At 37.1% G+C, this 16,483-nt stretch overlaps 1 protein-coding gene across 3 annotated transcripts in view; it reads right to left on the bottom strand.

The window, feature by feature from the left end:
* The window catches only part of REV1 (REV1 DNA directed polymerase), a 61,719-nt gene that overhangs the window by 19,637 nt on the left and 25,599 nt on the right, over nucleotides 1–16,483 (bottom strand). For 2 of the 3 annotated variants that reach the window (XM_054063984.1, XM_054063988.1), the window contains exons 7-12: nucleotides 15,148–15,255; nucleotides 13,548–13,664; nucleotides 8,648–8,777; nucleotides 7,590–7,718; nucleotides 6,758–6,912; nucleotides 1,772–1,891 (exon numbers count right to left, since the gene is read on the bottom strand). In XM_054063984.1, the coding sequence (XP_053919959.1) occupies nucleotides 1,772–1,891; nucleotides 6,758–6,912; nucleotides 7,590–7,718; nucleotides 8,648–8,777; nucleotides 13,548–13,664; nucleotides 15,148–15,255 (759 nt within the window). Of the gene's footprint in view, nucleotides 1–1,771; nucleotides 1,892–6,757; nucleotides 6,913–7,589; nucleotides 7,719–8,647; nucleotides 8,778–10,287; nucleotides 10,598–13,547; nucleotides 13,665–15,147; nucleotides 15,256–16,483 lie in introns of those variants that run through there. The other variant, XM_054063993.1, reaches the window with a different exon arrangement.

Below are 16,483 nucleotides of genomic sequence, written 5' to 3'. Positions count from 1 at the left end.
CTGTTTTTTGTTTCCTGTCTCTTATTTTTCTTTCTTAAAACAGAGAAACATACTATTTTGAACATTTAATACTAAATATGTGTGTACACATGCTGGCTGAGCTAAGCTGATCACCAATATACAAAGCACAAACAGGGGTTCACCCAGCACCTTTAGCACCATGTCTTGTGTCATACTATAATAATAAAGTATTGAATGACAATACAATATAGAGTCATGTGACAGGAACACTTTATCTTACCATTCTTTTATGTATCTTCCTGGAAAAAAAAACCCCATATAATAAAGCCTGTTACCATATGGGTGTATTCTGTATTTCCTTACTGTCTATCACCCTCGCAGCACAGTAACTCCAGTTTCCTGTCATCTCTCTGTGAATCACTTTGGAGAATCCCCCTAAAACCTGTGGGTGAGAAATGTATTTTCCTCCCCTCCAGCTTTCTCCTTGGCCTTCTCTATGTCCACAGACATCCTGCTCAATCACTCCAGTTTTCCCATACTGAACCATCCTTCTCAGTTCTACCAGACCAAGGAACGCAGGACAGAACACATGTCTCTAGCTATACATATGATGACTGGGAACTACTGCCAAAATGTACAAAAATTAAACTTTGCTTGCCGGTCCCTCAGAGCATGCACTTATTTGGATCACTCTTCTCAGTCATGTTGCCATTTTTCACAAAACTTGTGTAAACATTATGTCATTAGATCTTCTATCTCTCAGTAAGGTTTTCTGAAACTGCCAAATGGTTCATAAAAGTACTAGTACTGTCATACTTGCAGATTATAAATCATGCTAATTGTCACAATAATTTCTTTAAACAACTAGGCAAAAATAAAGCTGAAATTTGACAAATTTGTTGTTTTGTTGTTATTCAAAAGAATCAACACATTCTGTCACAGTTTGCAGTACCATTGATTAAAGAGCCTTACACAAAAAAATAATTACCTGTGTAACAAATGCCTAATGTGTGTTCTAAGTCTACCAGAACCAAAACCTGTCTACACCTTGATGCAGAGCATAACAGTGGTAATATTCCTACAGTAGCTTTACTTTCCACTTTCTCTTCTATTTTATCAGCCATTCTAATATAGCTCAAGTTGTAAGCAAAAGCACTTCTCTTGTTCAGTAAGATTCTCCTCTGTCAACCTTTATTTCTTAATTTTCCTTCTGTCCTAATTCTCTTCAAAATCTCTCAGAGCTTCTTAGATGAACCAGAGATTAAACAAACTCCTCTTTCTTCTCTCTTTTTATTTTCCTTCATATACCTTGTTTTATTATGGCACCTGTGCTATTTTTTCCAGCTCCTGTCTTCATACACTCCCTTTTAGAAAGGATACTCTCTTGGGCTAGTTCTCAGTTATAAGCAAACTCTGCCTCTCTCAGTGATACGTTCCTGATCTTACTCACTTTATCACATTCATTGTGATATAGAAAGCCAGCACTCACTTGGAATGACTCATCTAAATAACTCTATTAATGAATGTAAGGATGCGTAACATACTAAGCTCTTAACTTCTTCCGCAGATCATGCTGTGTGAACCTGTAAAATTCCTTACTAAAAAAGGTGCTTCTCAAAGATACAAAAAGGTCACAGAAATTCCTTTCAAAAAGTTCAATTTTTTCAGAAATCAGTGTATCTTCTTTTTTTTTTTCAGATCATAACCACTGCATAGCATGTATTCTTGTTTAATCCAGAACACAGATTTGTATTATAGCTGAAAACATTAAATACCAGGAGGCAAAAGGTTCTCTAAAAGAAACAAGTACCTGGAAGACTGGTAACAAGTTGCCCTCTGATAAAATCATCCACTTCTTCAGGTTTTAAGTGATACTGTCCATCTGGTTTTGCTTTACGAGTTGCCATTCTGGCCAGCAGAATATTGGAACCTGTGAAAACAACAAATTGAAGTATGGCTGTGGTAAATACTGTCTTCTCAAGTAGTTCAACAGCAGTTCAACAGGTGAGGAAAAAATGCAAAAAGTACAGTTAAATTCTTTATCTTTTACTAAGAATTTAATGAAATATATTCTTCATATACATCTACAGTATCTACTCCCAAATTAGCAGATAGCAGTATCTGTGATTACAGCAGTGTAATTGTAGTGGGACCTGCAATCGCAAAGTTGAAACCAAACAAAAAACCATCAAAACCTCTCAAAACAACCAGCAAGTAAATGCAGGACACTTCACTAAAAGCACTCAATCTATTTGTCTTGGTTATGTTCTACACACATAGGGGTACAGACAAAAAGTGCAAATGGAGAAAAAGTGTCACATTTTAACACTGCAGAACTTCAAAAAATCCACAGAGGCCAATGTAAATAATACTTACATGACAATGTCAGGAAAGGGATAGAATGTGAAGAGCTGTCATTGAAGAGAGGCACAAACAGGTTGAAAACTTGCGGATCAGAATAAAAGACTGAGGAACAAATGGGAATCTTGTGGTTGGGTGTATGCTACAGGTCACCTGATCAAGGAGAGCCAACCGATCCTCCAACTACATTCGAAGGCTTCATGCTCACAAGTTTTCATCCTACTCAGGGACCTCAATCACCCTGACATACACTGGAAAAGTAGCACGGTAAGCTGCAGGCAATCCAGGAGACTCGTGGAATGCAATGAAGATAATTTCTTAATTCAGCTAATAGAGAACCCCACCTGAGGGGAGGCAACACCGGACCTCATGGTGACTAATAAAAGTGAGGTCATCAGTGACATTAGGACTAGAGGCAGTGATCACACACTGGTGGAGTTCAAGGTCCAGAGGGAAATGGAGTGAGTGAGAATAGTCAGGATGCTAAATTTCAGGAAAGCAGACTTCCAGCTTTTAAAGGAGTTACTTAGCAGGAACCCCTGGGACATGATCCTTGGGGACAATGGAGCAGAACAGAGCTGGCAAATAGTTAAGAATGCTTTCCATGAAGCACAAGAGCACTCAGTCCCCAGATGTAGGAAATCAGGCAGGGAAGAGAAGAGACCAGCGTGGCTGAGTCAAAACCTGCTGGTCAAACCCAAGAACAAGAGGCAACTGCACAGGCAGTGCAAGCAGGAACAAGGAAGCTGGGAAGTGTACAAGAAGGTTAAAGAGAACGTACCCCCACTGATGGTTGAAAATGGTGACCTCGTATCAATAGATGAGGAGAAGGCTGAGGTGCTTAACAACTTTTTTGCCCGAGTCTTCACTGATGACTGCTCTCCTCACCCCTCCTGGGTCATGGGACAACAAGATGGTGATCAGGGCAGGAAACCCCTCTTACTGTAGAGGAGGATGAGGTTTGTGACCACCTGAGGAACCTGAAGTCTATGGAACCTGATGAGATGCATCCCACAGTCCTGAGGGAATTGGCCGATGCGGTTGCCATGCCACTCTACATGATATTTGAAAAGTGATGGCAGTCAAAAGTCCCTGGTGACTGGAAGAAGGGTAACGTACCCATTTTTAGAAAGGGTAGAAAAGATGACCCTGGGAACTACCGACCTGTCAGCCTCACCTCTGTGCCTGGGAAGATCATGGAACGGATCCTCCTAGAAGCTATGCTAAAGCACACGGAGGATGGGGAGGTGATTAGTGGCAGCCAGCATGGCTTCACCAGGGGCAAGTCCTGTACGACCAACCTAGCGGCTTTCTATGATTGGGTAACTGCAACAGTGGACATGGGAAAACCAACAGATGTGATCTATCTGGACTTCTGTAAAGCCTCTGACACAGTCCCCCACAACATCCTTCTCTCTAAATTGGAGAGATATGGATTTGATGGGTGCACTGTTTGGTGGACAAGAAACTGGTTGGATGGCTGTATTCAAAGAGGAATGGTCAACGGCTCAAAATCCAGATGGAGATCCTTGAGAAGTGGTGTCCCTCGGGGGTCTGTACTGGGACCGGTGCTGTTCAGTATCTTCATCGATGATATTGAGAATGAGATTGAGTGCACCCCCAGCAAGTTTGCAGATGACACGAAGCCGAGTGGTGTAGCTGCCACACTGGAAGGACAAGATGTCATCCAGATGGACCTGGACAAGCTGGAGAAGTGGGGCTGTGTGAACCTCATGAGGCTCAACAAAGCCAAGCAAAAGGTCCTATACCTGGGTCAGGGCAATCCCTAATTTTACTACACGATGGGGGATGATGTGATTGAGAGCTGCCCTGCAGAAAAGAACTTGGGGGTGCTGGTCAATAAGAAGCTCGACATGAGCCAGCAGTGTGCACTCACAGCCCAGAAGGCCAACCGTGTCCTGGGCTGCATCAAAAGAAGTGTGGCCAGCAGGGCGAGGGAGGGGATTCTGCCCCTCTGTTCCTCTCTTGTGAGACCTCATTTGGAGTACTGTGTCCAGTTCTGCAATCCTCAACATAAGAAGGATATGGAGCTGTTGGTATGGGTCCAGAAGAGGGCTACAAAGATGATCAGAGGGTTGGAGCACCTCCCATATGAGGACAGGCTGAGAGAGTTGGGCTTGTTCTGTCTGGAGAAGGCGCCAAGGAGACCTTATAGCGACCTTTCAGGACTTGAAGGGGGCCTACAAGAAATCTGGGGAAGGACTGTTCACAAAGGCTTGTAGTGACAGGACTAGGGGCAATGGATATAAACTGGAGAAGGGCAGATTTACACTAGACATAAGGAGGAATTTCTTCACTGTGAGAGTGGCGAGGCACAGGTTGCCCAGGGAGGTTGTGGATGCCCCATCCCTCAAGGTGTTCAAGGCCAAGTTGGATGAGGCCTTCGGCACCCTGATCTAGTGGAGGTGTCCCTGCTCATGGCAAGGGGGTTGGAACAGGATAATCTTTAAGGTCCCTTCCAACCCAAACTATTCTATGATTCTATGAATTCTATTGACTATATTATATGCGATACTGGAATTAAGCTAATATTTGGGCCTCAGTATCCACTTAAAAAAAAATTCCAATTACTGTATTATATTATATGCATTATATATCATAAAGTGTGGTGGGAACAAGACCTATTTCAGCATTTCCCCCCATTTATAGGCCTATTTGTGCCCAGCCAATAAGAGCTCTGAAATGATACATAAACACACTTACCATTGGCACCCAAACATCCTGCTCTAAGATAAAGTAAACTAATACAAGTTCAAGGGAATTCACAACTCGCAGCACTGTGTGTTACTATTCCTCTTCTCCCTCTATCTATGTTCACATTCTTTGTCTATTCTAAAATTTTAGTCAATAAGAACAGCAGCAGAGTTTTACTTGCCCTGTTTCTCCTGAGAGGTTAAATTGATGAAACAATCAATGACAGATTCCTCATTCAATTTCCTATTTTAATTTGGGGATCCACGTTCTGTCTATACACTACTGAAGATTTCTGATCCTCCTATCTATCAAACATACCAACATAACCTCTAATATCATGAAATCTCAGTAATTTACCTTCTGCAATATCTTATTCCCACAATACAGAAGTAAAGTAGGAAAACCAAATACCTTACTCAACAAATAAGAAACTAAGATACGGGATGTTTTATAGATGAATGCTTCATCTTTCACTAGCATTGTTTACATCAGTTTAGTTTAGCCATAAAATCTCTAGGGTAAAAACTAAATTTATTCAACTGGCATAAGCACGTCCTTCTTTAATTTATCTCTAATCAGACAACAGTGGTCAGAGGAGATCTCAATAGTATAACAGTATCTATTCAAATTTACTTTTCTTTTATTTGGACAACTTTCCATTAGGCAAAATATAAATCATGAACACAAGAAGTGTACATGGCAGACTATGCTTTTGAAACAAGGTGTCTACATTCATAACAGTACAACTGTTTACTCTAATTTATTTACTTTGCAATGAATTAGGAGACAAGACATAAAGTCCTTGTCATGTACCTATCATATGAATTTCTGGAATGAATACCAGAATTATTTTCCACTATCACAAGCAAATTAATTATAAGGAAGAAAAAGTTGCTTAGGTATTTGCCTCTTTCAATCAGTAAGAGAACTATGATATCTGACTAGAAAATAACACTTTAAAAACTAATTTCACTCTTTCTATACAAAAAATACTAAATAAGCATATAAAAGAGTGTGTCTCAAGTGTCTACCAATGTGTTTCAAGCCAAAATAAGACACAAACAGGAACCCAGGGAATTACAATCTCTGTACTATATCATAAGACATAAGGGAATTCAGCTTACAGTAATGAATTTCAGCTTGTCTTACAAGTGGATTTCATACACTTACATACATCAAGTATATTTATCTACAGACACTCAATCCTACTATTAATTAGGGACAAAAACAAAGGAGAAAGGAAGGAGCCAAGTAAAGAGAAATCAAGGAAGGCTGTTCAGATGTGTGATTTCATATAGAACACCTATTACAAATCACACAAATCTTTGCTTCTAATACCTTCTAATAATTATGCTAATTCATGCCACCCTGTAAACTCTTACTGCTACCTCTGATAAGGGAGAGAATCTGTGCTCATTCTTCTATTTACTGGAAAAATACAGTAACATTTCCTAAAAATCAATACAAGAATACCACACAGATGGAATTTTAGCATAGTGTTCAGATAATAAAGGACAAGGGATAGCAATTTTATAAATTTTTGCTTAACACTTTCCACTTATGAAGATTTTCTTACATTTTTATTTACAGTAATTTAATATAAATGGCAATATATCCACTACCTCAGAAACACTTAAGAGTTTTAGTAATCGTACATAGGTTCAATAAACCTAACAATAGCAGGCAATGCTTGTAAACAGAAATGAAATAAGGTACTCACCCATCCCAACAGAAGCAGTGCATTTAGTCTGGGCTTTGATTTCAGTGCGGATAGCATTTGCAAGGTCATCAGGAGTCAATCTGGTCTCTGTAAGGATTTCAGTGATATCTACTAGTGCTTCATCACAACTGACTGCTTCGATGTTATGAGTATAGCTATCAACACAAAGTAAAGGAGGTGAAACACCAGCAACAGCTCACCATCTGTTAAAACAAATATGTAGCAAATAAAGTCTTCCTTTTGTGGTGGCATTTCCCTGCTTATTTTGTATCACACACATCATTTACACATGAAAAAAGCTAACCAGCAAATTACAGTAACATTACTAATATGAGACTAATTTCAACATGCATCATGATTTTAAAAGCACAGCCGGAGAAGGAGTCGAATATTTATTTTTCATTGACAATAATAAACTTCCAGTTTTGTTCAAGTGCATTTTAAACCAAAACTAGTTTCCAATAGATGTTACTCCAATAACTCATTCTTAAACTTACTAAAGAAAAAACATTTGAAAGAATCTCACTGGTAGGCAGGGATCTGCTTCTCGTGCTGTAATCAGTAAAAAATTAACAATGACTCCTTTGGAAGCTTGACGTTGACTGTTAACAGGATTGGCTCCAAGATAAAAGAATGCTCAGAAGCAATTCAGTGCTCAAAATTACAAAAATAATACAAAAGAAAGATCTGGAGTAGGAATGGCTTTTTTGAAGCTAAAGAGCATCATGAAGATGCGAATACTAAAATTGAATGATAGCATTCAACAGTGGCAAATAAAACACGTTTGATAACTTTACCATGAAAGATCAGGTAACGAAACAGCACACACTACCTTGCAAGTATTTCATATACTGTTCGTGCAACTTCTTTGTATGCATCAAAATCATATGAAACTGCTTGAAGATTTGGACACAACTTTTTTGCTTGGCCAAAAAACATTCCATTCTTTATGCCGACTTGCCTAAAATTAAATAATAAAAACCACAAATAAACACAGTGCAAATCAATATTCCCTAATGAAGTATGCCTCTTCCCACAAAAATGAACTATCAATAAAAAGGAATTTCATCCAACTGCTAGCAATTTAATAGGTAAGAAAAATAACTGCAAATAGATATTTGAATTAGGTGTATAATATTCAGGCATTCAGCATGGACAGTCCACCTTTGGGAACATGCTTAAGACAAAAAGTCTTCAAAAGCACTACTTCCTATCTTCTGTTTCAAGTTAAAACCTAACCTTATATTCCACTGTGCAAGCTTACAAAATTATGCTTCCATTACAAATAAAGCCTAACTTTTGGAGATAGGAATATAAGCCTGCCTATCCTAGCATGCTTGACAAAGGTTCCAATGAAGGAATCATTTCTGGAGTATTATTTCCATCAGGGAATAAAATTGTATTTCCAACTAAATGTTATAACAAGTTGTTTCATACTCTGAACATTTACAAGCTATGTTATTGGGGATGCTCAGCATACTCTGGGCAAAAAATGGTTTTTAGTAATCACACTTACTGTCTAATTTTAACTAAAACTTTCAGTTAATTAAGTATTCTTAATTCCACAAAAGAATGCAATTTTGACACAAAGAAGTGTAATTATGAAATTAACAATATCACAGTGAATGGCATAAGGTTTTCCTTAATAGACTTTGTTTCAATTAACATCTAAGTTAGGTTGAGAGCTATCAAGCAGTATTTAAAAAGCAGCAATATCCGCAGGGAATACCTTGTGTTAAATTCTAACCATCTATATAACTTCTGAAAACCTTAAAAACAAAATTCTCTCCAGGTAAATTTAAGAAACTGACTTCACAACTGCTAATTTAGGATGTTTTATGCCTATTTCTATGAGATTTTCAAGCAAACTGATAGGTGACTTTTACCTACCTGGCTTCATAACTACAAGAAGCTATTTCAGCCATGGAAAGAACAGTGAGATCAAAGTCAGCTCCATTCACACGTGTGGAATCCAGATGCTCCCAGACCAATGAGTCCAGCTTATCAGGTATTCTAATTTCTGCTTGGAAAACAATATTTATATTTGGTTTTATGTTATTTTTCTGAAGCTCAACAGAATGAATGTGAATAAAATAAAAAGCACAGATTTTGTTTAACACAATTCCATACTGCTTCCTGTTGATGAAGAAGTTCCTAACACTATATTGATTCATATAATGGTCCAGAAAAAAAACCCAACAGCCTCCCTCCCCACAGTAATCTCTCTTTGCAGATAAGTCTGTACATACTACTGAGAAGAATATTACGCAACAGGAAAATTCTGTTTCTATTTTCCCCCAAATTACTAGACAGCAGCTCATTGGTGACACACACCATACTGTAAAATAAAGAGTAATCGCAGTTAGCTTTAATGACAATAAAAATGAGCAAACACTTGAGGCTGACTGCTACAACCGCATCCTATAAACAAATACAAAACAAATACAAAAAAATTTACCAACTGCCTGGCTGAACAAGATGTCACTTAGCTACACTCCTTTTCACAAAGTCCACAACTACCACCAGAACACAAAAATTACATCCAAAATAAAGACATCAAGTCTTTTTATCTGACTTACAACCTTTTACTTAAAACTAATTTTCTACTAATCTAGATTCCATAAAGTAATTTTTAAGAAGTGGGAAAAAAAGGAAAACCAAAACAGAATGCCAATTAGCTCAAATTAAAAAACATTAGCTAGAAATTTATATTTCCTTTGACACTCTTATTGCATATTAATTGACAAAACTTCTGCTATTACTTCCTAATAATTCTCTTGCTAGGACCTGTCCGCCTCTCTCAAATGTCAGACACCATAAATTTATCATGGAGTAAAGTGATAAGACAATTAAAAATATTGCAACCCCAGACTTAAAACGAGACAGATATTTCCTAGTTCTGTAAAACTTCACTGTATGCTGTTAGATAAATTTTTAGAGTCCTCCAGGCCAGCTGCATACTAGGTACTAGAACAGAATTCCATGACACTGAACATTAGAACCAAGTAAAGCATTTTCTATTCCTTTCTCATGTTTCCACAATATGTAAACCTTGAAAGATACATGCCTATACTCTAAATTACCTTTAAAAACCAGCTAGATGCACAAAACTACTACGCACTCGTAAACTCCCCATCAGAATAGAATCAAACCAAACCAAAAAGGTATCATACAGATAAAAAAGATTCTATTTACTTGAAACCCAATATGTATGTTATCGTACTTTTTCATTACTGTAGTCTATTTAATACCATAAACCTTTGTAATATAATAAACAGGGAGTTTTCTTCAGAGTACTGCAATGGCTAATTATATTTCACGGTGCTAACAACTTACACGCTGACAATGTGACTGGAAGGAAACACGGTGCTATGTGCACATACCAGAGAAAGTGTTGTCATGAATGAGTGGAGACAGCAGGGGTAGAACCTGACTCATATGAAAAACTGCTTTTATTCAGAATTTCTGCTAAATTTGTGCAACTTTTTATGTCTTAAATATTTTAATGTATGATGAGCTCAGTAAGTTACCTAAGATGTCTGCAACTGAAAATTAGAGCAAAATTGTGCCCCAAATAAAGATAAGAGTGACAAGAACAGTTTCTTTAGTCCATGCCTTCCTGTGCCCTGGCCTGAGATGATGTTGTCATCTTGTCTATCTTCATTGGACTCGTCGACTTTTTCCACATCGCAGCAGAGCAGATCCCCCCATGAGCTGATGGAGTCACTTCATGTGAAATTCAGGGCAATGCAGAACACATTGTCCTCAATGGAAGGCAAGGTAGAGAACCTCTCATCAAAAGCTGGGAAACTAGACAGGCACATGGTGAATGTGGAGCAACGGATGGAGAAATCAGAGGCCAGGACCCAAGTCTGTGAAAAAGAAATCGCTGAGAATAAATCTGTGACTAATATGATGGTTAAAATCTGCTGCTCTTTAGAATGAAAAAGGGAGATACTAGGGTTGAGGGAAAGGAAGCCTAAAAAACATTCACATCTTGGGCATCCTGGCCATGGAAAAGAGACCCAAACTATGAATCCTGATTAACATATGTTAATCTTCTATCTTTAGAACATGAATGTTAAAGACGGCATGTATGTAGAGAAGTAATTTCTGCTACCCAGAAAGGTTATCTCCAATTTGGAGATTTAGGGTGAGAATGGTAGCAAGTTTTTAAATTTAAATGTTAAACATTTTGGGATGAATTCAAACAAGAAAAAGAAAGTTTTTCACAAAGGATTCAAGATTCTATTGACACTAGATCTTTGTCTAGCAATGTAGATCAATGGCAGGAACCAGTATCACTAAAGAAGTAATTTGGAAAAAAAGAAGTAGCTGAAACAGAAGAATTCAGTATTTGGTCAAAAGTGATTCATAAGGGTTGGGTTTTGGGTTTTCTGTTTTGTTTGCTTGTGTGGGTTTAAAAAAAAAAAAAAATTGGAACGTTTTTTCTAATAAGCAAGACCCCAAGAAGGCAAAAATCAGAGAACAGCCTGGAAAGCATGAAGCATCAAAAAATGAAGTGGGTTCCATGTGGAAGCATGGAGGTAAAAGCATGCTAATGTTCAAAGTTGGTCCCAACTACCTTTTTATTTCATTTATAATATAAAATCATGTCCCCAAACAGAATTGTGCATGTTTAACAGCATAATTTAGTGTTCTATATTTCTGATATTTTAGAAAACATACTGTCCATGTGATACCTCAGTCTACTGGACGACATTTAGCTCTGGTATGGCACAATTAAATACATGCTGTGAAGTGTTTCACACACACTTTCTAAGCTACTGTGACGTTAGGAAAGCCTAACTCGCAATTCCATCTTTTTATCCAAGACCATAACTGACTGTAATTTCTTTGCCCCACAAAAGGAAGACAAGCCATGTACTTATGAGAATGCAAGCAGAAACAACAGGTTGTATTTTTTTTTGTTGATAAAAACATTGTACATGGAGGTAACAATTACTAAAGAGCCTAAAAAATATTATGAACTGCAGCTAAAGAGATAGAGACTATACAAAGAGTGTTAGGAAAACATCCTTTCACCAAAACAATAGGTTGCCCAATCAGACCAAGTATCAAGAAAGAAAGAGCTAGCTGCCTGCCTGTGTGTAAGCCAGTGAAACTGGATGCTGGAGTTAAAGAAATGAATGTGTGGATATCCAGAAAAAGCTAGTAAGAAACTGAGTCTGTTATACAATGACGCTGAATCCTGCTGTACCTTAAGCAATAAATACTGTAGAAGAGATATTACGGAGTTTGTGAATCAGAAAGAACATGCTAGATATCAGCTAAACTTTCATAATTTAGCTGCCTCACTCTCCAAATGTCACTTGATTGTCTGAACTCACATGCTTATCCGGTGTAAGGTCCTAATAAAAGTTCTGAAGTCACTGTATAAAACTGAACTACCAATAAATACTTCATACGCAAGCTATGCTACAGAAAAAACAACTCCATAAAAACCACAGCTATCCTTGTAATACACTCATATACGGCCCTGCAAACAGCAATGCAGAAGCCAGGTCTGGAGCATCCTGTATAGTCCTTGAAAAGTTAAAGGTCAGTGGGTTCCACAAACTATATGCATTCTACCTCAGTCTGGAAGCGTTCTTAAAACTACGGCAAAAAGAGAAATGAAATAGCGTCACTTCATGTAATACCTTGTTTGTGAATGTCTTTGGAAACTGGCAGAATTTATTAAGCTTTTATAGTTTTTTTTTTTTTTTAAAGGTACTAACATTTCAGTAACAATCATGGAACAACAACCTGTCTTTTCCCACCTCTTGTTGCAACAAAATAACTCACTGAGGTGTAAACGTTGTAACAATAGTATTTGCTACCACAAGGTTGCTAAAAAGTGCATATGTAAAGGGCAAAGGGAGAAATTGAGCTCCCAAATTTAACCAGAAACCAAATACTAGCTTGTTCTTATATATGAACTTTTTACCAAACTTATGGTCAATCTAAGCTTGAAGCTAATTAGTCTGACTAGTGGAGGAAAAAAAGAGAAACAAATTGCCAGTGTTTAGCAATATACTTTCTCATAGTAAATGCAGTTCTGGCAGCATAAAAATAATAAAAATAATAATACTTGTTAACAGAAGAATGTTTTGTTCACATTAGCATACTACTGCTTGAGGACACAGAAAGTAACATATTTCTGAATCACTGCAGGCGAGCAAGGAATTCTCAAACTACCACAGATTCCCTGGTTTTGAGTAAATGAAGTACTGGAGAGACAGAACTCATCGAAGTTCCACAGACTTTCCAGAATTCTGAAATGCTTTAACGACCACCAATTATACACAGGTATTGTACACACACAATTGAAAAGCCAACTTCAAACAAACAACTGACCACGTGCTGCCATTTCTACTTTCAGAGTAAAAAAAATTTAATAGCCTTTTAAGATTCATTTTGTACCTTCTTCTCTAGAATAGACTTATTCAGAACAAAGTGATCCCGGACAATCTCTATTTATTTCTCATTTTAAACAAAAACTTAACATTATATTTTATACTCGATCTGAATGAAAGCAAGTAAAACCTGAGATTACTCTAATTCACCCATGCTGAGCAGAGTTAACAAGAAGTCACAAAAGCATGCTATTACTAAGGTCACAGAGCACTGTGATATCTAAAGTTATTTATTTTCTGAAACCTCCCACAAGAAAAAAACCCCAAATTTATCCCCTGTACACTTTATTAATAATTTTAAGGTAAAAGTCTTAAATAACAGAAGTTAAAAACATACAGACAAACAACCAAACAAACAGACATAGCTGTACCTGATTTGCCATTCAATAGCCTATTCTGGTAATATTGTTGTTCAAGCTGGGGGTTTGCACCAGGGCGCAGTGGTGCCTTTCCTGCACCTCTGTTACTCGTAACAGCTACTGGTTTTCCTGTGGAGAAGAAATGCCTGTCAACATCTACAACAGCTTACATTTTAATAACAGCACAACTAAGGTAAGATCATAAAGATGCCTGCTTTATTTTTTATAATTTCTTTCAAGCTTACATAGCTTACAGCATTAAGGAGGAAACAGATATGAAAGTGACTTTGCATTGTGACTATGAATTTGCCATCCTAATTGCAGTCACATGTAAAGAAGAAAAGCTTTTAAGGAGTGAAATACAGCCACGCTAGTTTGTCTTTAACAACAAGTATAACTGGACGCTGTGAAGCTTCACCAACGCCCTAATGATTCATTAGTTTAAGACACAGCAAACACTGTGCTGATTTTAAATACTTCATTATGTTTATTAGCCTAACTAAACTAAAAGAGTATACACATGCCAACACACTCAGTTCCAGTTATTTATTTAACTGTACAAAATCAAAACTTTAGTAAATCTTTTTTGACTTCTCAGTTACATTAACACCTCCATAATTTTTCTAGAGAAAGCGAAGTTATGTCCTGAATGTTCTAGCAGACTTCTGTGCAACAGAAAAATTATTTGCAGAAAAGTACTAGGTTATTTATATTCCAGTAATGGAATTTGAAATCTGGCAGCAAATTAAGTTTAAAGACCCAAACATACTGGAAGTATTTTTAATACAGTTGCTCCTTGCCTTTGGACAGAAAAGAGCAAAGGAATTGTATGTATACCTTACTCTTCTTTCCCAAGGTCTATGATAGCTTGGTGTCAGATGGTCAACAGTGCACTGAGTGTTCACACTTGTGCATTACCAAAGCTCAGTGTTTGCACTGAAAAACTAGCATCTCCATTTCTGAATCCTACAGTTGTAAAAAAAAACCCCATGAAAACTTGCTGAGGAGCTCCCCTAACTCATCCTATGCCCTACGGATGACCACACAACTCAGACTTCTAAATCTCAATTGAACTATTCATCCTCCAGGTCATATAATACTTCATGTGTAAAAGCTTTGACAGAAAAGGGAAGGAGAAGCACATCTCCCTTCAAAAAGCTGAATCAGTCAAAGAGACAACTAATTCTCAGCCTTGACCTTTCTACTTCTCTGGTTAGATAAAGCTCCTTGCCCTATTTCAGGAAAATTATTAGGATATCCCAATCCTAATCCCAAACCTCACTTTGATACAAGTAGAAGTTGAACTCTGATGTGTAACACGGTAGATTTAAGTCTCAATAAGATATGCGCAACGTTAAAGAGAATGGTTACTCCAGATTTTACTTCTCCCTTCCTACTTTAGATATTGAAAGAAGACAGCAAAGAGAAATCAAGTTCTCTCTCTCTTCTACTTACTTTTGGATTGTGATAAAGTAAGCAGGAATACAAAAGTTGCATAAAAGATGCCAGAAGAAAGAAAAATATGCAAAGTTATTTTTCTGAGTGTGCAAGTTTGGCTCTGGTTTTAAAGGCTTAAATGAATAAACTGTAACATATAGAATTAAATACTGACCTTTGAGATCTGGTCTGTTTCGGATAGCCACAGACACAAAGAAGCAATCCATATCCACGTGCATTATACAGCTCTGTGGCTTGGATGAGCTCGCAACAGACACATTACCTAGCATGAAGATACACCAACAGAAAACTTGAACCCTAATTTATACACTTTTGTACTACTCAAGGTAGTTATCAAGGAATATCATCAAATTTTTAGCACCTCAAATCATTAAAATCTTTGTTTCTTCTCACCAAAAAGACATTTACAAAATTCTCAAGAGAAATGTAAAACATAAACAATAGACAAACAGCCTAAACAGTGCATCAACTTAAAGTTCATATTTTATTTCTTTGTAATTAACTCTGTCTACCTAACAAGTCCCTCCAACCCAAGCAGATTAATGCACTTTGTGGGAACTGGATCCTAATTTTGATATGTTATCATTCAAACCGGAACAGAGAACTTTACTCCTTTTTGCTCATCAATCAGAAGACTGCTCCAAAAGACAAAAAATAGCTTAGCTGCACTAACAGCTACCACTAATTCTTCATGAAGCACACCAATATTAGTTTTAAACCTCCTGTGCAACTTGATTTTGTCACTGCTGTATTTATACTTATGCAAACATTCAACAAAGATAAACACGATAGCTGCAGACTGAAAAGCTTACACTGCTAAAGCATGAGAAATACTTGTGTTGCGTGCTATAGAAGTTCAAGTCTGCGTGCTTATGTTGCTGACCTATCAGAAGAGGCCATATCTAACAAAAAAATCTCTGGATTTGAACTATGTATAAAGTTCAAATACTTTGAACAGTGAAAAAAAACTTCAATACATCCAGTGAAAAGTTCTGCTTAACACCTGAGTTAATTACCAATTAATCAGAAAAATGTTTTCCTGTTTTTAATAATTCACCATTTGAACTCATTCTTTGGAAAACAAGAACTGTCTCATAAAGGGCCCATTTACAAATCAAGTGATCAAGTCAATGCTCAAGAAGCTGCTACTTGTGAACTGAAACATGGTCATTAACTATTTAAACACTAGGCAAAATAAAAAACCCTAAAATATATTAGCTTATACCACACTTTGATAGAAAAAATACATATTAAGGTAGTTTATAAGCTGACATTTTATAACTAGGGTGTTCTAGCATAAACACAGAATCAGTTGATTTGTTTATCTAACTATGATTTTTTTAGGATGTAGTAATTTATCGTCAAGCACATTTTCCAATGATTACAAGTGAATACTTACAGGACTCTCTGATCGTACAGACCTAAACTTTTAATTCAATAAAACTGTAAATGAGAGATTTTAAATATGCAAAATACTTTATCTATACTTG

This window comes from Cuculus canorus, chromosome 1 (assembly GCF_017976375.1).
Source record: "Cuculus canorus isolate bCucCan1 chromosome 1, bCucCan1.pri, whole genome shotgun sequence".
In the NCBI taxonomy this organism is placed as follows: domain Eukaryota; kingdom Metazoa; phylum Chordata; class Aves; order Cuculiformes; family Cuculidae; genus Cuculus; species Cuculus canorus.
This window is presented reverse-complemented; position numbering and strand designations above follow the sequence as displayed.